At 49.7% G+C, this 22113-nt stretch overlaps 5 protein-coding genes across 20 annotated transcripts in view; 2 read left to right on the top strand and 3 right to left on the bottom strand.

Moving 5' to 3' along the window:
* Positions 1-21: 21 nt before the first annotated feature.
* Positions 22-1251, bottom strand: LOC5668239 (cell division cycle protein 123 homolog). The gene is made up of 2 exons (XM_001688978.2): positions 523-1251; positions 22-463 (listed from the first exon to the last, which is right to left on the bottom strand). The coding sequence occupies exons 1-2, from the start codon at positions 1229-1231 to the stop codon at positions 78-80; spliced, it is 1095 nt and encodes a 364-aa protein (XP_001689030.2). The 5' UTR covers positions 1232-1251; the 3' UTR covers positions 22-77.
* A 588-nt stretch (positions 1252-1839) lies between these two features.
* Positions 1840-5731, top strand: LOC5668228 (transmembrane protein 184C). The gene is made up of 5 exons (XM_061658507.1): positions 1840-2191; positions 3098-3134; positions 3207-3484; positions 3560-3766; positions 3846-5731. Exons 1-5 carry the CDS (start codon positions 1908-1910, stop codon positions 4885-4887), a joined length of 1848 nt encoding a protein of 615 aa, XP_061514491.1. The 5' UTR covers positions 1840-1907; the 3' UTR covers positions 4888-5731.
* A 40-nt stretch (positions 5732-5771) lies between these two features.
* On the bottom strand, positions 5772-12589 carry LOC5668227 (integrator complex subunit 1). Its single transcript, XM_061658490.1, has one exon. The coding sequence runs from the start codon at positions 12364-12366 to the stop codon at positions 5848-5850; it is 6519 nt and encodes a 2172-aa protein (XP_061514474.1). The 5' UTR covers positions 12367-12589; the 3' UTR covers positions 5772-5847.
* Positions 12590-12836: 247 nt separating this feature from the next.
* On the top strand, positions 12837-13974 carry LOC133392804 (uncharacterized). The gene has a single exon (XM_061654445.1). It carries the CDS (start codon positions 12998-13000, stop codon positions 13811-13813), a length of 816 nt encoding a protein of 271 aa, XP_061510429.1. The 5' UTR covers positions 12837-12997; the 3' UTR covers positions 13814-13974.
* Positions 13975-15084: 1110 nt separating this feature from the next.
* Positions 15085-22113, bottom strand: part of LOC5668226 (protein kinase C and casein kinase II substrate protein 3) — a 34928-nt gene continuing 27899 nt past the window's right edge. For 10 of the 16 annotated variants that reach the window (XM_061654432.1, XM_061654428.1, XM_061654429.1 and 7 more), the window contains 7 exons: positions 20811-20959; positions 20542-20730; positions 20116-20463; positions 18797-18907; positions 17637-17863; positions 17378-17559; positions 15085-17299 (listed from right to left, as the gene is read on the bottom strand). In XM_061654432.1, the coding sequence (XP_061510416.1) occupies positions 17187-17299; positions 17378-17559; positions 17637-17863; positions 18797-18907; positions 20116-20463; positions 20542-20730; positions 20811-20959 (1319 nt within the window). In that variant the 3' untranslated portion in view covers positions 15085-17186. The remainder of the gene's footprint in view (positions 17300-17377; positions 17560-17636; positions 17864-18796; positions 18908-20115; positions 20464-20541; positions 20731-20810; positions 20960-22113) is intronic. The other 6 variants (XM_061654442.1, XM_061654439.1, XM_061654441.1 and 3 more) reach the window with 1 other exon arrangement.

The following is a 22113-nucleotide window of genomic DNA, read 5'->3' as shown; positions in this document are numbered from 1 at the left end:
CTCACATCAACACGCCAGAGATATTGTATAATTTAGATGCATTTATAGCGATTCATGTGTGCGATAATTTCGATCCCTTATGCTTGTTCGTTCTGATTATCCAGATCGTGCAACTGCTGCAGATTGCACTGCTCAATCAACCGGTTGATCAAATTGTTACTGTCCCCCTCGACACTGGCCTCTTCCGCCGCGGCGCCACCCTCCGACGATGGTGCCGCACCTTGGAAGAAGTTGCAGAAATCCTGCGGAAAGCCGTACACATTCCGCTTTATCGGCTGTACGCCACAGTCGTTCGGCAGATAGCGGAATTCGGGATCATCCTCCTCTTCGATCGTCGCCACCTGCGCTTCATCGTCCAGCTGGTCGTAATCGAACGCCAAGCTGTCGGAATGGCCCTTGCCGTACAGTGAAAAGTCCATAATGATGACATTATCCTTCGCTGGACGATACACGTCGAATACATCTGCAGAAAAAGAGACCGTTTGAGTAAAAGGAGTAAACAGCAAAACCCGCTACACTTACAATCCTTCAACGGGAAGGTCTCCTTTATCTTCTCCTTGAACAGCGACACAATATCGTTCACGATGTCGCTCCGTTCGCGTGCAATGTGCTCGTGGTACGATGGCCAGTGCCGAGGGGAGATCGCCACGAGCGACCGATTGCGCACGAAGCAACGGAACTCCGACCCGGGATGGATGTCCCGCCACTTCTTCAGCACAACGTGATACCCGCTCCCATTCACCTCGGACCGTTCGCGGAAGTCTTCCTTACAGAAGCTGGACGCTTTCAGCAGCTGATACACGTCCGTAATGTCGCGCACACAGAGCGACTGGCCGAGCGTGATCCACTGCGCATCCTTCGGGCAGTGCCAGTCGCTTTTCAGAAACGCATTCCCTCCCAGACTCTGTATCGCATCGGTCAGCGATTGGGAGAATTCCGGAAATGCAGGCTGCTCCTGTTCGTCATCCGCACCATCCTCGCCCTCACTATCCGTTCCATCGAACTGGTCGTCGAACGCGTTGTAGTGTGTGGTTTGAAATCCTTCCCCCGTGCTCACGTCCGTAAAGTTGGAGCACTCCTTCGGCAGAATTAGCATATCCTGGCGCAGATACGCCAGCACATCTTCCGGCACCGGAATAATGCACGATTTGATCGTATTTTTTCGAAACAGCTCGTACCAGTTCACATGCATGCAGGCCTGCTTTTCCAGCTCGATGTTGCGGATCAACATTGTTTTAATTTTTGTTTCAATAAATTTTAAATTCACTCACACGCACACACACCGCAGCGTAATTTTCCAAAGTGATGAAATGCGTACTGGAACTTGCAGCGACCAGAAAAAAGCAACGAAAAACGACGGCCCGTTTTTGTTTACCAATCAGCAGCAGCGGGCGACGACGCGCAGACCATTTGACAGCTGTCAAACGCAGTCGAGGCGACGTATTTCTACGAATTCACAAGCCATCCAACGTCGCTGCGAAAAAGTTGCATTATTTTGTAAACAAATCCACTACCGTGCACAAAGCAACCAAGCCAGCCAGTTGTTATCTACCCCAAGCGGGGTGTGTGGGACAGCAGCAGTGCCACTAATTGAATTATATCATCCCCTTATGGGCTCGCGGAAATGTGTGTCATTGTGCTTGTGCGGCAGGGAAATCCGTCTCTCTCAGTTTGGGTGAAAATGGCCGAGCCAGCAGTGGCGGTCGGTCGATGGTGAAAATTAGCTCGCAACAGCAGGCCTGCTGCGATAAGAACGCTGCCCCCCCTTGACGCCAATCAGCCATCAACAGTGAATTCTCCGCGAACAATCGAATTGTGTGCGTTCTGAAAATGGTCTGTGTTAACGCTTAAACGCGGCGTCGAAGAGTGTTGTGCAGAAAGAAAGAAGAAAGAAACCTCAGCAGTGCATGCCACCACCAGGGGGAAGTGCGAAACCGCAGGACGGCAGAAGAATGTGCATTCACTGGCGTGTGTGGTTGCGGCCACTGCTCGTCGTACTGTACGTACTGTTCGTCATCATCGTCGTGCCGCTGCTGATTGCCGACTCGGTGAAGGATGGTTTCACCCGCAAAGGACAGCTGGTCCTGATCGGGGGACTGTTTGTGCTGTGCGCCATACCCATCTCGATATGGCAGATCGCCCAGCATACCATCCACTACACGCAGCCCCAGCTGCAGCGGCATATCATCAGGTAACGTGGCGGTGACGACGGTTTCTCCCAAACCCCGTTCGTTCGATACACTTATCAAAAAAGGGCAACCAAGAGTCGTTTCAACTCAGGAAATGTTGCCGTACGGTGTAATCAAAACTACGGAAGCCATCGCACCGCTCAGGCCAAGCTTTCTCTCTTTAGGGTCTTATCAAAAAACACACACACTCCTGTCCCGAAAAAAACGTAGGCCGTGGTGTGGTACACATGAGTCATCGTATTTACATCCTCAACCAATCTGCTAAGTAATAACGGAGCAAACGATGGTTTAGTGGATTGCGATTAGAAGGCTCAGACGTTCGCTCGGTTGCAATAAAACCAGGTCGCGTCGTATCCGCCTTTGGTTGCTTTCCCAACAGCACCAGCTTCAAACGAAACCGTTGAACCGTGAAACATAACACGAGAATGTGGAAACGGCGGAATGCATAGCACAGGGCTACACCATGAAACACCTAACAATTCAAATCAATGTCCATCCACTGCATCATAAATCAAATGATGTAATAGAAAATTAAAAGTATTTACCAGCTACGATTTATCACACCGCGTAGTGATTAGAATTCAATTTATTTTTCGTGCCTGTGAGCACGTTTTCGGGGTCTGGCTCAGTATTCCACGATCGTTAAACGCACTCTACAGTGCTCCCGAATGATTCATCGCCTCCCATGTCTTGTAGAAGTAGATGGCTGGAATAGGCGATCGCCCGTTATCATGGTAACCGCTCGGTCCGTATGTGCGGCACTTTTCTTGACCTTCGCAATCTTCACATCCTCGATTTGCAGGCTTGTCTAACAAAAAAGACGGCGGCTCATTATCGCTTAGTTGTTTTTAGCAGACAACCTTTTATGACACACTTTTTCATCATTCGGTTTGTTTGTTTCGTTTCAGGATCCTTTGGATGGTACCGATCTACGCACTAAATGCGGTATGTGTTAGCACCATCCGGCACTGTTGGGGCACTGTTTCACACTGTTTTTTCGTTTATTTTCGTTTTTAGCTTCTTTGCTTAATCTACCCTCGCAAATCGATCTACATGGACAGTATACGCGAGTGTTACGAAGCGTACGTCATCTACAACTTCATGAAGTATCTGCTAAACTATCTGAACCTCGAGATGGACCTAGAGCGGGCTCTAGAGTTTAACACGCAAACGCATCACTTCATACCGTGCTGCTGTCTCTCGACCTGGCAGATGGGCCGCGAGTTTGTGCACAACTGCAAGCACGGTATACTGCAGTACACGGTCGTACGACCACTGACCACTGTCATTGCATGGTAATTGGGAGGGGGGGGGACTGAGGGCTCCCTTTTTGGCTCTTACTGACCGATTGCATTCGCTTCTTGTTGTAGCATCTGCCAGCTGAATCACGTGTACGGGGAGGGTCAGTTCCGGGCGTCGGTGGCATTCCCGTACCTGGTGTTCATCAACAACTGCTCCCAATCGATCGCCATGTACTGCCTGGCACTGTTCTATCGAGCGACTCGCAATGAGCTGCGTGCGATGAGACCGTTGCCAAAGTTTTTCTGCATCAAAGCGGTCATTTTCTTTTCCTTCTTGTAAGTGGCATCTTTCTAAAACATCACGAGACGCGTCCTATTTAAAAAGTATATCTTCCCCGCTTTTTCTTCTGCACAGTCAAAGCGTCATCATCTACTTCCTCGTGTACTACGGCATCATCAAGGATATTTTCGACAGCAACACGTCGGAATTCGAATCCCAGCTGGAACTGTCGACGAAGCTGCAAAACTTTCTCATCTGCATCGAAATGTTTTTGGCCGCACTGGCCCACCACTACAGCTTCTCGCACCACCCGTACGTGCTGAACATTCCAGTAGGGCTGATCGCCAGGGGCAGCATCAACGGGAGCAGTGCGACGGGCGGTGGTGGCAGCGGTGCTGCGGGCAGCGGGTCCCAACCCTGGTACAGCGGTCTCCTGACCATGCTCGACATATCCGACGTGCGGCAGGACGTGTCGGAGCATCTGGGCGAGGTGGGCAGTTCGTTGAGCCGACGGTTTCGGGGCCGGGCGGTGTACGATATGGCTCCGGGCAGCAGTCGAACCTGTGATATGAACATAAGCGGCACGGAGCGTGAATTCCTGGTGCAGCAGGAAGGCGCCAACGGGTCAAACATCCTAGCCAGCCAGTGCTACCAGAGCGGCCTGTACTACAGTGCAACGGGCGCGTATCCCGGCGGACAGGCGAAAGCCTCCGGCAGTGGAGCGCTCGCTCCACGTTACGGTGCACTCGACAGTGGCATCAGCATCGTACGACCGAAGGCGGAAAAGCTTGTCGAAACACCGAACGAGGGTGCGCCGCCGAAAGAGATCAACATTTTCAACCAATTCCCCTCGACGAAAGCGCTCAATCTAACGCTCAGCAAAACGCCCAGTTACGAAAATTTGATTTCGCTCAAAAGCGACACCGATCCGGCCACGACGTCACGGGGTGCTGGCGCCCGCAAAGCGAACGTAGCGAAGCAGCGAAGCTCGGGCGGCAGGCGACCACCACCGGACAATAGCAACAGTGAATCGAGCTCTTCCCAGCGGCAGATGCAGCGTTCGGAGAGCAATGGCAGCGATTGGCTCAGTACGCCCGACGACGAGCTGGGCATCGACGTGAAAGGGCTCAGTACGGACAATATTAACATTAACCCGGATAGCAATCGGAAAGCGTAAATTGGACGCGATTTTCGGAGCTCTTGCTTAACGTTCGATGATGTATCCTTGCATAATGCTCGCCATAGCAGTATTTGGTGTGTGAGCGCTTTGCTTTGTAGTTTAGACGAGACGAACAAAATGCCTTGTGGCGAGGTGTGATAGAACATGGCCGCATCCGCGCACTCCCGATATCACGGAGAATGATCAATTGCGCCCATAATCTCTCGCGGTTCATGCTTAGTGCCCGTTGTGGAAGGATTGCTCCTTTTTTTCTTTTGTAAAAATCTCAAAACAGACTGTGCATTCATCCTTTACTCGTACTCGTATATCGTATCTGTGGTATCATTACAGGGGTTTTCAGGAGTTCTCATAACTGTTCAACACTTAACTGACTCTTTCTTATGAGAAATGAACTTAATGTAATGGGAGTTGGACTATATATCCCCCTTGTTTTGACAAATCCAACCGGAATTTCCAATGAGCCTAACCAAAACGGGTGCCATAGAGTCCAATTTCCAACATATGAAGTTCACTTCCCATAAGAAAGGGTCAGGGAAGTGTCTCACAAACATTAGAACCCCTGGAAAACCCTGTAAAGCGAAAATTCCTTTCCACAATTCCGCACACCCAGTTCTGTGTGCCGAGCGAAACCTGAACACCGTACATCGGCCACGGGGCCGTGTGGCTTCGGTGTATGTGGCAATAATTATTTAGGCTAACTAACCCCATCTCCATTCCCCCCCTCCCCCCCACAGTCAAACTGATATTATATATAACCAAAATGTAACTAATTTCTTTCGAAATGTGTAGGCTTTATATTGAAATTTTGGGCCCCCGATGCACGAAATCGTCCAACGGAAAATCGTAAATAAATTATACAGACAAAAAAGCAACGCAAATGCTTATTATATACCACATTGTAACTATATTTTCGCATTCTAGCTTTTAATTACACTTAATTTACCTTATCGATAAGCTTTAGCAGGCATGCTGCTTCTTGAGCGCCTGAACGACTCGTCGCAGCGCATTGTACGTGTTGATGCGGCTGCCGATGCCCAGCTCGAACACCGCCGCCAGTATCTGGGGCGTGTGCTCCTGCAGGCACAGCGTGTACTCCGTTGTCTTGTCCAGCGCACTGTGCACCACCGTCACGTCCTCGTGGTTCAGGCACTGCACGAACGCCGTCAGTGCCGTCCCGTTCGAGCTAACACTGCCCGGGTTTTGCTTCAGCCAGCGTGTCACCAGATTGTGAGCCATCTGGCGCGTCGTCGGTGATGGATGCTGCACGAACCGGATCACATCGTCGAAGATGTCCTCGAGCAGGGCGGGCCGCTTCACGGACAGTGCGTCCAGCTCCATTAGTGGGATGGAAATTTCATCGATATCTCGCGACCGCAGCACCGCAACCAGCTCCGTCCAGTGCGTGGGCAGCAAGTCGTTCCGGATGGCGGGCGCAAGCATGAGTCCCACTGCTGCATTGCTACCGGGCGGCTTTCCACCGGACGTTTCTCCTCCATCGACTATCGCACGACTATCGCTCATCGAGCCTTCGTACGTTGCTGCGCTCGCTGCCAGCTGATCGAGGTCGGCCAGAATGCCTCCCCCGGAGGAGTGCTTCCTCATCGAGGCGCCGCCCGTCGTGTGCCGTAGCATCGAAAGCCCCTGCACCAGTTGCTGCAGCGCGTGCAGATCAAAGTGCTGATGGGCGAGATCGATCAGAACGTCGCTGTACTGCTCCACGAAAGCGATCGCCGTCGCCGGGTTGGCCCCGATGTACGCCTGCAGGAACTCCACGAACCGGTAGATGAGGGTGTAGCTTTCCTTAAACGTACCGTGATGTTTCAGCAGCTGGAAGAAGCAATCCAACCCGTTCTGCAGCCCCTCCCGGTAGCAGTCCCGGTAGACGAGCGGTGCCAGCAGCTCCAAAATGCCCATCACCTGATGGAACAGGTGGAAGTGATACTCCGACCGCAGCACGTGCAAATCCATGTGCGCCCGGCCCTGCAGCAGTGCCGACAGTACGGACAGCTGGCGCAGCAGCAGCGTCGGGTGTGATGCGGCCAGCTTCCGCACGATCAGCTCCATCTCGGCGGACATCGTTTGGAAGTCGCGCGGATTGTTCAGCGACGCAATGGTCGTGACGATGTAGTACGTAAACTTGTCCGCCACACATCCGCCGGGCTCGTTGCGCATGTCGGACTGATACAGGTCCGAACCGACGGTCGGCAGGATGAACTTCATCGGGGGCAGGTTTAGGTAGAGTTGTTTCAAAAACAGTTTACCCACCGAAGTGCGCTCTAATGGGGTGTGGCGGGACGTGCTCTCGCGTCGTTCGTACTCTTGCACGTACGCCACCATTGCCGGTAGCATCGCAAACTTGCCCGGCAAACACTGCAGCAGCAGCTTCACGCGTTGGCTCAAGCGTCGAACTGGACCGTCGTTGGATTGGGCGCTTTGCTCCTCCGCCAGTATGTAATCGATAAAGGTGCACGATTGTGGCGCGGTAAGCGTTACAATGTACTCGATCTGTTCATGCTTCGGTACGGCCTTATCGCGACCCTGCCAAAGGCGAGGATTGCGCGTGAGTGTGTCGATAAAGTCGAGCACCGAGGTAGGATCGTACTCTGCATTGAACGATCCCATCAGTAAATCCACCGTTTGGTAGAGTGTTGCCCAGCTCGCCTGATGCGACATGAGGGACAGAAGATACGGGCGCGAGTTTGAAAGACTCCGGCTAAACAGCAGCTCCATCTGCTGCTCCTTGTTGACGCGTATCAGCTCCGAGTCCGCATCGGCCACCCAATCCACCAGCAGACCACACTTGTTACCACCCTCCAGCTCTCTTTCACCGTCCACCACATCCCGCTTGATTCCGTTGCCCTTCAGCATGGTGGAAGCGACACTGATCAACCCTTCGCGGCTCGTACGCCACAGCTGCTGCATGCCTTTCCGCTCCACATCGGCACTGCGCGTCGTCGAGAGCACTTGCAACAAATCGCTTCCGAATGCAGCACTGCTGCTACTTCCCACCGATGCATCATGCTTCCCTCCTGCTCCGGCACCGTTCGCCACACCGCCCGATTCTTTCTGCGCGTGACGAATCAGCTGAGCCCGCTTGCTCACCAGCACCTCCAGCAGTACCGTGTTCGAGGCCGGATTCACACAGCGTATGATCTCATCCAGCACGTGCAGCAGATAGTTGAGGTTTTCGAACTTTTCCAGCGGCGTTTCGAGCAGCGCCCGGAAGAAGCACACGATCTGCGAGTTCTGCACCAGCCCCTTGATCAAGCCCTGGCCCTGCTGGCTCTTCAGCAGGCGGCCCAGATAAGCGATCGATTTGTTGGCAGCGTATTCCTGCGACTTGGAGGCGGAGTTCATCAACCGTTGGATCAGTTTGCGATACTTGGCCATGGCGGGGCGGTTAAACTTCAGCGCACAGGAAAGCACCAACTCGACCGCTTCCTCGATCTCTTTCGTCTTCGAGCCGGAAGCTGGTCGCGCATCGGACGACACCGAGCGACGTCCGTCGGTGGAAGAGTTCGACGCGGGCAGCAGCTCAATGCGGTACGCTTCCATCACGCTGCCTTCCGCCGATGTCCCCAGGGAGGGTTTCACGTCCTTCTCGTCATCGATCGACATCTTTTGCTCGCCACCGGCCGCCAACTGTTGCGGTAGCAGCTCGAGCGCTTCCACCGAGATGTGGCCATTCTTAGCACCCCGTGCCTGCTGTATCTCGATCAGCTGCGCAAGGTAGCTCTTGTTGAGGATGGCGGCATTAACCGCTTCGTACTGCACGATCACGGCACGATCGAGCAGAGCCAACAGCTTCGACATCGAGCTGATCGGTGTGCCAAAGTTCTGCACGAACAGCACAATCTGATCGGGCGTCAGTCCCTGCAGGGCGGCATCAACCAGTCGCTCGACGTTGCTGCGGATCATCTTCAGCTTCAGCCAGTCGGGAAGGATACAGACCGGCTCGGAACCGTCCACCGTGAAGGCTTGCGGCGGGGGTGCTCCCTCCGGGAACCAATAGTCCAGTATTTGACCCGCCACGGAAATAAAAGAAGAGTGCGTGAGAAGAATCACGAACGCTTGAATGATGTTCAGATGGATGTGACACTGGCTCTCGTCGGCAAACTGTACCAGCAGCAGGTCCGGATACTCGGTGAACGCGTGCGGTATCACCTTCGCATCGCGCAGCTTGATCAGAAAGTTGTTAAACATCACGAACAGACAGTTGAGCGTCTGTATCCGCTGCTCGCTCGGGTCCGCCAGCGTCGGTATAATGTTCGCAAACACGGTCGTCCGCTCCACGATCAGATGCGACATGTCCATCACGTGCTCGAGCATCGCTTCCTCCCCGTCCATTGCGCTGTGCGCGGCCACGAACTGAATGTACACCATCACCAGCTCGGGGATGTTCTCCACCTGGCAGGCGGCCCGCAGCTGCACGATCACGCTCGGCCGCACGTACGGGAAGTGCGGTATCATGGGCAGGTAGCGCAGCAGCCAGTCGCCATTGTTCGCCTCGATCGGGACGGTAGCGCCCGGATCGTGCTCCTCCTGGAACACCTTCAGCAGCAACTTCAGCCCCCGAATGGCGGACTGGCGCGATGCGCTCGAAAACGAAGACAAACGGCGCAGGAAGTACTCCAGCACCTCGCCGATCATCATCTGATGCTCGCCCGTTTCATCCTGCAGGACGCGCTGCAGGTAGAGAAGCAGTTCCGCCTCCCGGCTTGCCTCCACAATGACCGAGCCGGAGTTGGCAAGCAAAAACTCGCACAAACACTGCACTGGGAGGTGATTGAAGTCACCCTCGGAGTTTTGTACCAAATCCGCCAACCACGGCATCGACTGGGACGTTCCCTGGCGCTGGATGATCTCGAGCAGCAGGTCCGGCTTACGGCTGCGACACAGCAGATGGCCCAACCGGTGGCTTACGTTGAGCTGCTGTATCTGGTCCAGCACAGGGTTCGGCGGACGGCGCGCCACACCCCGCGGGTCCATCAGTATCAGCTGCGACAGCAGCAAGCTGTTTTGCTCCGTGATCGGGTTCGAGGCGAGATGGTTCTCAAACTCCAGTATCTGCGCCTTCTCGAGCGTTGCCACCGCCAGCTCTTCTTCGCTCGGTTTCGGCGGCCCAATCTGGTTGGTGATGCACATTTCCATCAGGAGGCGCAACATCGGGTACTGCTCCCAGCAGAACGACCCGAACGAGGAGGGATTGTGCGCCGAGATGAGCAGCAGAATGATCCACGTTTTCCAGTACAGCGATGAGATGGCCAGATTGGGCGGCTCGTAGTTCGACGGCAGCACGATATTGTCCGGATGGTGGTACTCGGACATCTTGAACAGCAGCTCGATGATCTTCAGATCCGTTATCTCCAGCGGCGGATAGTCCATGTGGCGCAGTGATCCCGCCCTGCGCACCAGCTGCTCCGTAATCTCCATCGTGTCCTGTATCGAGAAGGGAATCTCCTTCTCAATGCCTATCAGCAGTATGCACAGCATCAGGTTCTCCTGCAGCGGAATCTCGGACACCATGCGGAGTAGCGGCGCTCGCTCCGGTTCCGGCGGCCATTGGTCACCTTTAGCGTACGCTTCGGGCGAATCCAGCAGCAGTAGCTTGTGCAGGGCGGCTTTGTAATCGTTCGCGGAAATTGGTTTGTAAACGCGCGGCACCACATCCTTCATCCAGGCCAGTGCTTGATCCTGTATGATCGATTGCTGTTGATAGAACGCGCTCAGTGCGCTTGAGCCTTTCGTCTCGCGGCCACTGCGGATCGACACGTTCGCTTCCCGGATCTGGGGCGACACGGAAAGGAACATGCACAGACACACGAGATCGACGATCGAGTGGAAGATCCGATCGCGAAACTCCGAGCTCGCAATCTGCGGGGTTAGGTCCGCCCGGTTCTGTAGCAGCATCTTGCAAAACACGGTCAAATTGATGTCGTAGCGAAGCATTTTGACGAGCTCGCGAAGGAAGAAGCGCAAAGTGCGCAACACATCTTCCCGCTGCAGCAGAAACTCCTGATAGATCTCCGCCAGGTTGGCGGCCGATTCGGTCGGCTTGGTCTGGAACATCATCGCCAGCATGCCCATGTTGTTGGGGTTGCGCGCATTGGACAGCTCGTTCTGCACGACGTACTTCAGCAGCGGAGTCAGAATTTCCGGCTGACAGTTGATCATTTCCTTCAGCCCGATCATGAAGATGTTGATCAGTGGTTTCGATTTCAGTCGCACCTTGGCCAGATTCGACAGCACCTCGTGCTCCTTGGGGCTCTGGCCGGTCACGTTGTAGCACAGAAACGTTAGCAGTTCCTGTACCGGCTTCACCAGCTTGCCGTTGTGAATCCACATTTCGAGCCGCGGAACGACGAACGCCCTCACCTCCAGTATGCCGCACGTGAGCGACAGAAAGCGTAGAAAGTTCTTCGTAGAACAGTCGGGCCCCTGGCGTCGGTTCAGCTGATCCTTCACCGCATCCATTACCATGCGCTCGAGCTGTTCGCGCATGTGCGCAAAGCGTGGCGGGTTTGCGTCCGGATCTTTGCCCAGCGCATCGCCAAACATGCCACTGTCCGTGGAGTGCTCGTCATCCGGCAGCGTGCCGTCCCGTGTCGTCGGATTCAGCGTACTCAGCTCCGGCTGCAGCATCCACTTCGGGGGAATCTTTGTGCCGAACGCCGCCACAATATTGTCCGTGAACGGTGCACACTCCTCGTAGTCCACCCACACACGGTCATTGATCGCGTCGTCAATGTACGTGCGGATGAAGCTTTCCGGCCACTGTTTCTTGTCGCTGTAGCCTCGCGCGAGCAGATTGCACGCCAAAATGTGCATCGTCGGGTTGTTGCGGCCCTTGAACGCGTTCCCGCCGCTGTCCCGCTTGAGCACGGCGATCAGGGCCGATGTGATCGTTTCGTTGCAGAACAGATGCGGCCGCAGTCGGGCCAAATACGACAGCGAAAGTGATAGAACGGATTCCGATTTCGATTTGGGCGATATGAGCAGCTTTATCGCTCCGCAGATGTACCCCACCACGCTGTCACTGTCCTGCTGCTCGATGGCCGACAGCACGGTTGAGGCCAGATCCACCGATTCACACTCCATCGCACACTGCTCCCAGTACTCCAGTATGCTGCTGGAGCTGGAACTGTCCCCGCCGGAGGAGATTTTGCTCGTACCGACACCTGACACACCGGCCAGCCCGGAGCTGCTGCCACCCACCATCGACGCACTCGCGCCGGAAGCAAGCTTGATCTTTTTTGCCGACGCCGGACCACTGCCACTGCCCATGGCCAACGAGGAGGTGGCTTCCCGCTTGCGGTCCGACACGACACCCCCCACGACGACCCGAGACTTTGCATCGTCACCTCGCGAACCACCGACGGATGATTTCGACCCAAGTGCGTACAGCTCCGCCTGGGGGTGGCTTAGCTGTTGCTTCTTGGTGGACCGAATGCCCGGTCCCGATTTGCCCCGATCCATCGAGGGAACGTTCGATAGGGAAAAGGCGGAGGAAAATTTGTCACTCGACCTTTCGCCCGGTGTGTTTTTGCCGGGGGAAGGTTTAATAGACGCTCAATCAGCAGTGAATAATGGTTGTTTTAATAAAATTCCGCCTCGATTTTCTTTTCCAAACACGCAAATAAAATGAAAAACGTCACGACATCTTCCAGGCAAACGCTTCTTCTTCTTCCACCGCACAATTGACGTGCGCGTGACGTTTGCTAGCGCAAAGAAACGTAAACAAACGGTTTCCGCAGGGTACCGCATGGTAGCAGTTTCAAAATTGTCATCCAGTAATAAAGAATTTGAAAAAATAATTATGAAATGGCAATTTTTGTTATAAGATACGTAATAAAAACAAGAGTTCTGGTAGATTGAATATTGAATATGTTAGACAGATCAAAATTCAAATTTTCATTGTGCGCCAAACAAGAAAAAGAACACAAAGAAACGGTAAAACGATTGTCTCGGTTTTCCATGGAATCTTGGAGCGTTTGACAGTTGTGGATTGGCCTCGAATGATATCCACCGGCCGTTCAGCAGACCGGTTTTGGCGGCAACTTGTTATCCGGAGAAATAGTCGTGATTTTGTCCCTTTCCTCTAGCCACAATGGCACCGCGGAAAAACACCAAAAAGCAACCGAAACCGACGGCACGCGCCCGGAAGCAAACGGTGGAACGTACACCAAGTCCACCGAAAAGTGCTGACCTAGAGCTAGCTTACCGGCCCTTGAAAACCGTCAATGAGCTTCGTAATGTGATGGGCGACGAATCGGACGACCAGACAACCACCGGGAGTGTGATGGAATCGTACCGCGACAGTACAACCCAATCGCGGCCTAACTTTTCCTTTCTGCCGTCGCATAAACACTCCAGCCCAAACAATCACGGCAATAAACGGACCGCCACCGCCGCCGCTGACCAACCTCCAGCGACGGTACACCGGCTCACCAGCATGTCCACCGTCCCCAACACTGGACTGGAACACGAGGACACTGAATCCGAACCCGGTCCCAGCACCAGCCGCCGAAGATCATCCCGAAGCGAACGCGACGAGACAGGCGGCAGCAGCATATCCGCCGCTGCCAACACTGGACGGAATTCAACCAAAGGGAAGCCTTCCAGAAATCGAAAGCAGAAAATCCCTACCAATCTGAATGTGCTGAAAGAAATCCATAGGCTGCAAGGGACGGTGCACAATCTGATTCCCAAGCTAAGCTTCGGACGCTTGATCCGCGAAGTATTGAGCGAATATTCACACCGTTCCCTGAAGGTGACTCCGCAGATGCTGGAATGTTTGCAGGAATCGGCCGAAGTGTACCTAATGCAGGTGTTCAGTGACTCCTATCGTTGCACCCTTCACCGGGGCCGAGTGACGCTCATTCCCAAAGACATGGAGCTGGCTTTGATGCTGCGTCGCAATTGATATTTTGATTGTTTGGTGGTTTGGTGTATATTTTGCAATGTTCATTTGTTGCTTGTTGTGTTGCCATTTCTCATTGTTATTTTATATGATTAAAGCGTTATTTATTTATGATTTCAAAGTGTCCGACAATAAAATTTCCTAGCATAAAACGCACTGTAAAAGGTTTAGTTTTCACTCGCCTGCTGGACATGATGCATACGTTTGCCGAGTTCGATCTGGGTCAGGGAAATTTCGCTATCCAACAGGTCCAGAAATTTGGTAAAGCCCTCGGAACTGCCCGTGTCTATGTCGAGCTTACGGAGCAGCGGTTCCAGTACGCCATAATCCAGCGACCCGGCCATGCCGATGTACTTCAACAGAACGCCATTCCAATCGCGACACTTTTCCTCCATCCCTTCCGATACGCTCTGTTCCAACTCCTTGCGTGTGCTTTGGATTGCTCCGGAACGCGACAGCATCGAGCGCAGTTTGTGCAGGTACTGGAGCGCTTTGTTAATCCCCGGCGCATCCTCATGTTCTGCCTCCTGGGTGATTGTGTCGTACCTCCGACTCGAGGCGGAAAGACATCGTTCCAACCCCGTCCCAGCGGGCAGCACCATATTTCCCGTGGCCGTCGCTCTTCCAGTGCACGATACTGGCGGCGTAGATGCCGTCGTCGGTTCGGGATGGAAGATTTTCCACAAGCAACCTCCACTGCGATCACTGTTCGTGGGTTTACCGTGCGTTACCGTGCTTCTGGCGGCATCGCCTACCTCGTCGGAGCGCGTCTTTGGCCGCTGCTCGTGCGTCGCATCGTAACCCGGGAACAGTATGTCGGAAAAGTTGCTTTCCACCTTACTTCGCGCACCGTGCGTTAAGCTTTTAACCGACTTCAGCGAATCGACCGTGTGCAGGAACTTCTGCCCCCCGACCGGATCCTGCTGGCTGCGATGCGTCTGATGCCACTGTTCGCGATACTGCTGCTCCTTCGGTTTCGCGCGCTCACTCTCCATAATGTGCTTCATCTGCAGGCCACCATCGTTTGCGGAAGCGGGTCGGACGGCCGCACTGCCGGCCGACGACGGATGGTTCGGGAAACCTTTGTTGTACTGGGTTTCGAAAAACGTTTCGTCCGTTTGGTGGAAAACGTTATCCATGTCTTCGGTTTGGTGCTTATTTGCCTGGTGCGCCATTTCGTCTGTTCCGCAACACTGCCGACTCGCAGACGATGCCTACTTTGAATGATTGTGTGATATTCTTGCACCTAAAGTACCAAGGAAACACTCGTGTAGTTAAGGTAATAATTTTCACATATACAGACTGTGTATATAAATAACCGCCTTCGTTCAATACTCTGCTTACTTCAATATCTTCACTTTACCCAGATACTACACTATCGTAACGCTACTACTAACTGCCCGGTTGTTATTAATTCTTTACATATTTATATATATATTTCCTCAAACTTAATATAATACACAACATGTTGTTTCGCTTACGTTTCGTAACCTGTTCAACCATTGCTTTCTCCTGCTTCTTCTGCAGCCAACGATCCGTGTGTTATCGTTACGTTTCACTAGCACACTACTATTCCAACTGTTATTACTAATTTTATAACTCGTTTCTTTTTTTTTGCTCGTATTCAAATTTCAACCATTGTTTACCTCATTCTCGGCTATGCAACCGAATGGTTCGCTATCATTTTTAACTTGTATGTAAAACTTTCAGCGCCTTTGCCTATTCATAACAAAAAGAATAACAAAATTGTGTATTTTCATCTTTTGTTTGTAAATTTGTATATTAAGAAAAGGAGAGTAAGGTTCATCAAGCACAACGCCTTTTTTGTACGTTGCTTGTTCCTGCTTGCTGCTAACTTCGAGGGTAAAACACACATATTTAGGTGCTTGGTGTATTACTTTACACAACAAAAAGATTATTTCACTTAGTGTACACCTGGATAGCATTTAATTTTGTTCCCAGCTTGAGCGAGGCAACAGAACGAGCTACTTAAGTGGTTCAGTATAAGAAAGTGGATATAAAAAAGGTTACGGTAAATTTACGGACGTGTAGCTTAGGTTTCAGGGATATTATTATATTGCTGCAAACAGGTGGGAAACACTTTCCATTAACTTTTTCTGCTGCTTTCCACCAAACACCATGGATCTACGATAGACGGGAAAAGGTCTACGTGTTTTGTAGATTTAAAGATGGAACCAGTGGGTTGTATTCTACATAGGTTAGGTTATTATCAGTTGTATTACAAGAGCTCTTTTTCCTACTTTGCTATCATATCTGGCGCAAAATGATTGTTCTCTACGTTGAGCTAACGGCTCATGGCCGCCCCCTGACGGGGTTACAAATGTCCCGTCATTATTCCCAGAGGCGTTTCCGGTTGCGTTCAAATGTGTGTTTTGATCTTCTCTGTGTGTGTTTTTTTGCCAAGAAAATTTACATCGAATTAGTAAAACCAGCAAAAAGTTCGATTCTTTTCCTAAATGCAGAGCATCAATGCTAAAAATTGCTTCAATTTCTACTTATATCTACGCTTTTCATCTCCTTAATAACGATATTATCAAATGGAACAACGGATAGAACGAAACAGTGTCGTAGAGAAGATGATACTGAGCGGATAACTTAATCCTTCCACCAATGCAAATCCACATCTGTTCGATTACAGACATCGTTCTTTTGCAACGTTTCGTGTCCATGACCATAAAACATACTGCCACACGAAAGCCTGGTTCAGCTCATGTATTTCCCACCGCTGAGCGCTCGATAAAATGATATTCCAGTAGGCAAATCCCGTTGTGTATAAGTGGTTATCTATACCTACACCGTTTCTCTATGGCTTATCTTTCCTACGCGTGCAAACCAAAAATGGTAGATAGTTTGAAATGTTCCATTCTAAAAAAAATACCCTTTTTGGCCAACGTTACGAAATAGGTCCATTCTGTTTGTTTGTGTTTTAATTGGTTCTGAGGATTTCATCCTTTAAACTAGTTGTTCCAGAGAGAACGATGGCGCAATGCTTGCAAACTACTCCTCTTAAAAGCGGAGAAAGTGCTACTTCCTCTAAAAAGGCTTGCCTTCCTGTGGATGGTGTATGTGTGTGTGTGTATGTCGGTCTGTATGTGACCGTTTTGCCCTATTTGCTCCACCGTTGTACCATTGTGTGTGATGTGATGCATTGGTACAAGCATCAGTGATTTTTCATTCGTTCACCAACAATTGTAACCAAATAAAATCCAACATACCAGAGCAGCTTGTACTTCGGTTTGACTACGTTCATTCACTTTTCATATTTTCACCGTTGCACATGCACAACTTGAACTGCTTTCTATTGGAAAGAATTTTCTCTTGCTTTTTCTTTTTCCTGTTGAAAAGTGCCAAGTGTTTACGTTGCCACCACTTCCACGTAGTTCGCCGGATACAGTCCTACTCGCCCGTCCTTTCGTCCCTTGCACCAGCCTTGCTCATCTTCATCTTCTAGCTTTTCGAACAAATCGCCTAAAAAGAAGCAAACCCATGAATGTCGCGCATTGTTGCTCCTAGAAGTTGTTTTCTCCAATCTCTCCAACCACTTACCCTGCTTGAACGTAAGCTCATCGCTTTCAGCACCTTCGTAATCGTACAGCGCCTTCACCGGGACGCCAGGTTCACCGTTATCCACGAGCAGATTATCATGACCGTCACCCTCATCCCACTCTTCCTCCTCTTCGAAGGGATTGCTGTCGTTCGCTTTACCGTTCGTTCCAGAGTTGCCATTGCTAAAAAACAGAGGAATAAATTCACGTATTACATCTTCCGTTGGCTATAGTATACAGCAGCTGATCGATCGACTTACGTGACGACCGCTCCGCCAGGAGCAGCACGGGCAGGTGAGTTTCGGGTAGGGGTAGTGGCCACTTCATTCTTCGTCGAAGCCGTTTCCGATTTGGGCGAATCGTTATTCGGTGTCGGGGTGGTGGTGCGGTTGTTGCTAGTCGAGTTGCTAATACTAAGGGCCGTACTGTTGCGATTGCCTCCTCCAAGTAGCCGATTATTGTTGGCCGGCGGCGGTGGCGGATATTCCTGAATTCGTAAGAATGGTGTTTCAATATATCGACGCAAATAGAAAAAGGACGAAAATAAGCCTCATTAATGGTTTTTTTTACACATTTTCTTAAAAATAGTGTGTTTCTTTTAAGAGATGCAGCGGACATCCCAAAATCGTCGGTGCCAATTATGTATTTTTATTTGGAAAATTTAAAAAAATACAGCTACGTTTTTGGGCTGCCTGCAGAATCTCTGATGCAACAACTTCGAAGAGTGTTTCTGCAGATGAGTAATATTTATATTTGATAGCATGATCTTTTATATTGATCTCTATATGAAGCTTTACTCTAATCAAAGTACTTTCTACATGGCTTATTTATTTTATGTCTTGGATTTGCTTTACTTATTTAAGCATGACTAAATGTTTAATCATTCTAAGAAATACTAAGCTGTTGGTTTCAACATTATCAATTGTATTCACTTCTATACCAGCTCCAAAACCGGATAAACAAACTATTTCTATTGTATGTTTGACAATTAAAAGCAGCACTGAGTAATCGTTTTATGCACTACAAACTAAAAATGCTTTACAATGTACCACACTCTACAAACCAAAGGACAAGCGATAAAGAAAACGGATTACAAAGCTAGATCAATGGTTCTGTTTTATTTTTTTTAATCATTCAAAACAAGTAACGATGATGAAAAACGGATCAAACCATCAAATAAAGGGTAAATAAAAGGAAAACAAACATAACAATAACTTCACACAACACAAAAATTATAATCTAGTCGAAAAAATAGACACACACAAGACTAATTCTAAAACACAAAAATGTGAACCTTTCTTTCTCTATCTTTATCAATACTCTATAAACTGTGTGCAGGGTGTGATGTGGTGGTGGTACGTGATAAAAAAAACAGTGGTAAATAATAAAAAAAAAACAATAAAAAAGAAACAAAAATTACATGCACATCTTCGGCCACGGGTCGCTGATGAATGAGCGTGATCGGCGCTGCGGGCAAAGCTTCTTTGGATTTGATGCCCTTCGCAATGTCGCGGAACTCTTCCGTGTACTCCTGGAGAAGGCGCGAGAAGGCAGGATTGTTCCGTTCAGGTTAAGAGGCGTCGAAGAGTGGAGCAAAAACACGCGCACATACACACACGCATAGCAACGCACGATCGCAACAACGAACGATGAATGGTTTGATGATGAGGGACCGGAATACCCGTATGGGAGGGGTAGGGGGCATATGTGTGGCGCGTTTTAGCGGGTGTAAGGATTTGGCAGCGTGTAGGTAGGTACACGGTAATTGAAAGGGAGATGGGAGATCATCGTATTGTGTGGTAGGATGTTTTAAATTTGAAATCCAATCAGAAAGTGTAATATAAGAAAGAAGGGGAAAGTAAAAGAGAAAATGAAATTACAATTAATAATTGTGAAAATAAAAGGTTAACAAATGGAAGAACATGGAGAGAAACATTTCATAAATTCGAAGTTTATATGCCCTTGAAGCTAAAAACACATCGCACTGTATAGTGCCATTTCTTTCATCAAAAGAAACAATCGAAAACTATCTTCCTCTAGACTGGAAATAGGAATGCGTCCCAGGGAAAGGAATAAAGCAATGCGATAGACGAATTCAAAGTACGATTAGTAATGATCACTTCACACTCACAACAATAAGATTCCAATGTTAGCCCAGCAGTGTATTACCCCCGGCTTCCAGATAAGGAAGCGCGCCTCAACAGCAGCAACTCCGGCAAAAAAGCTGTATTATCCTTTGCCCAATTCGACACAGCAGTTTTTTTAAAAATAATATAGCATAGTAGATAGTATTTATGAGATCCACACAAAAAAATAATAATAGCAACAAACGTAGTAAAGATAAATTATGTTAGAAAAGGAAAGTAATGTTTGAAAATTACTGCATAATTTGTTATATCTGCTGTAAGTGATTTAGTACTGTTTTTAAACTGTCAATTAAATAAATAAAGAAAACGATATGCAGGACTTCCGTCCGAACAATGTAACTCACACATCATTAAACAATTATCTAAAACAGAATCAGCATGCGCTAGGAAAGCAGTCACGTTAAATGGAAAGAATAGGGCCACAATAGACACCACGTTAACAAAAAAAAGCCCAGCTAGTTAAAAAAAATGCAGCGTCGTAACAAAGAAAGAAGTGCAAAGTGAATGATTCTTCTTCTTCTCTGCTAGTGACATTCTCGCACGCTCCCATTCCTGTTCGCAATAGCCACCGTCCTCCGTCATTTGCACTTACCACGAACGTTGGCCAGCTCATACCCATGTTGACGCCGTGGTTGTTAGACCACCACTTGAGATCCTTCTGGTGATCGGCATTGTTGATCGTGTGGTGGAACTCTTTGTAGATTTGTGGCAAACTCGGATCCTCGGAAATGTTCAGGCATTTGTGTATGGAAAACAGTACGTTCTTGAAGAAGCACAACCGGGTCTCCTCCATCTCTTGGCACTTCCGGAACACGTTCGTCATGCTCTCGATGTACACGGGGTTGTATTCTTTGATCTCGCTGAGCGTTTGTTCGTACCGGTCGCGACTCTTCGCCACATCGTCCTTAAGCTTCTGTACCCTTTCTTGCATCTTTTTCAACTACAAGCAAATAAGAATAAAGTAAGCACATGTCCTATGTCCTCCATCCCCCAGTGCACATTTGTTTCGGTTCCGTACCTGATCGTTCGACATTGATGAGTCGCTGGAGGCGTTGCGTTCCTGATTGGTGGCAGATTTTTCCATTTTACATGCTGCGTGGTAATCTGCTTTGGCTTTTTCCGCACTTGCTAGCAGCTTCGCCCATGGTTTCTGTGCCCGCTTGAACTGGTCTTCCATTTCTTTGCGCTCCTTAATTTGCATCATCGACTGTTGTAAAACGGCGGGGTAACAAGAAATGCACCAGTAAGCATGTGTTTCCTTCTCTTCACGCATCACTCTGCACTTACCTTGTGATAGTTATCCTTTTGCCATTCTTTAATCTGGAGTGTGACGTCGGTGCACAGGTTGGCTTTGATTTTTAAATGCAGGTCCGAAAGCCGTTCCGCCTCAGTAAGCATTCCCTTCCAGGCGGCTTCTGTTGTGCCGTACTCTGGTCCTGAAAGGTGTTTGATTATGATAAAAAAGCTCTTTTATATTTTTTCTTATGATCTATTTTCTGAATGGTTCGCAAAAGAAACACCTTCCGAAAGCCGCACACTAAATGCAAGCGGAAGTTCGTAACGTCGTACGCTACACACCGTCGACATCTTTGAAATTCACCCCCTTTGACCCCCGTAACTCAATTAAGGACGTGCCGTGAAGGCGTGATTGAGCGTGTGGCCATGAGAACAAATAAAATAGAATGGAATAAGGAAAAACGCACTGAACTTTAGCGGCCCCGAGACAGCTGAGGTTCAGAAATTAGTATCGTATTCGTTGGTCTAATTGAAAAATCAATACTTTTCGTTCGCACGAACTGCTGTTTCCGGTGTGCTCTATAACAGTCCCAAAGGGTAAAAGACGATACACCACAGAGTCAAAAAAATATTTTGATTGATTCTGGAAAAAGTTTCCTTTTGGCGATAGAGTTATTGATCCGCGCAGTTGGTGGATCAAGTTGCAAGTCGTCTGTGAGGTGTATTTGAAGAAAATACATTAATAATGTTATCATGCGTGTGTATCGTAATGATGTGACATAAGCATAACGAATGCTAGGAAGGTGGCTGTTACACCATCATCTGCCCTACGAACAGATTGCTAATGGGGTCGACGAATTGAATCATCTTCCATTCCCAGTCCTTCCAGGCATTCAGCTATATCTACACCGACCAGACGGAATCAGCTATTTGCTACCGACGGTGGGATCATTTGTCGCTTATTTTTCGCTTCATCACACACCACATTTACAAGCGACGAGTCATGAGAGCATCGTCTTCGACGAGAGTGTAGAAGTACATGCATATGGAGGATTCCTCCTCCCTTTCTCACCCGTCAAAAGTGCGCGGGAAATGATATATTAAGATAGCTTTCCTGCCAAGCCGCCACACACACCATACGTTAATGCGCGAACGGAATTGGAAGCGGTGGGTGGACACGCATAACTGAGTATCTATTTTTAAATACCAACAAATTAAACCACTTCACCGGCGTTGCGCTACCGCTGTCAGAAGCTGCGCGTGTGAGTGTTGACCTTCGGCTTACGATCTTCACAATGCCGCTCATTGATTTGTTACTGTAACGTTGTAACATTGTGGCTAATGCATGTCTATC

Source organism: Anopheles gambiae, chromosome 3, assembly GCF_943734735.2.
Source record: "Anopheles gambiae chromosome 3, idAnoGambNW_F1_1, whole genome shotgun sequence".
NCBI lineage: Eukaryota > Metazoa > Arthropoda > Insecta > Diptera > Culicidae > Anopheles > Anopheles gambiae.
This window is presented reverse-complemented; position numbering and strand designations above follow the sequence as displayed.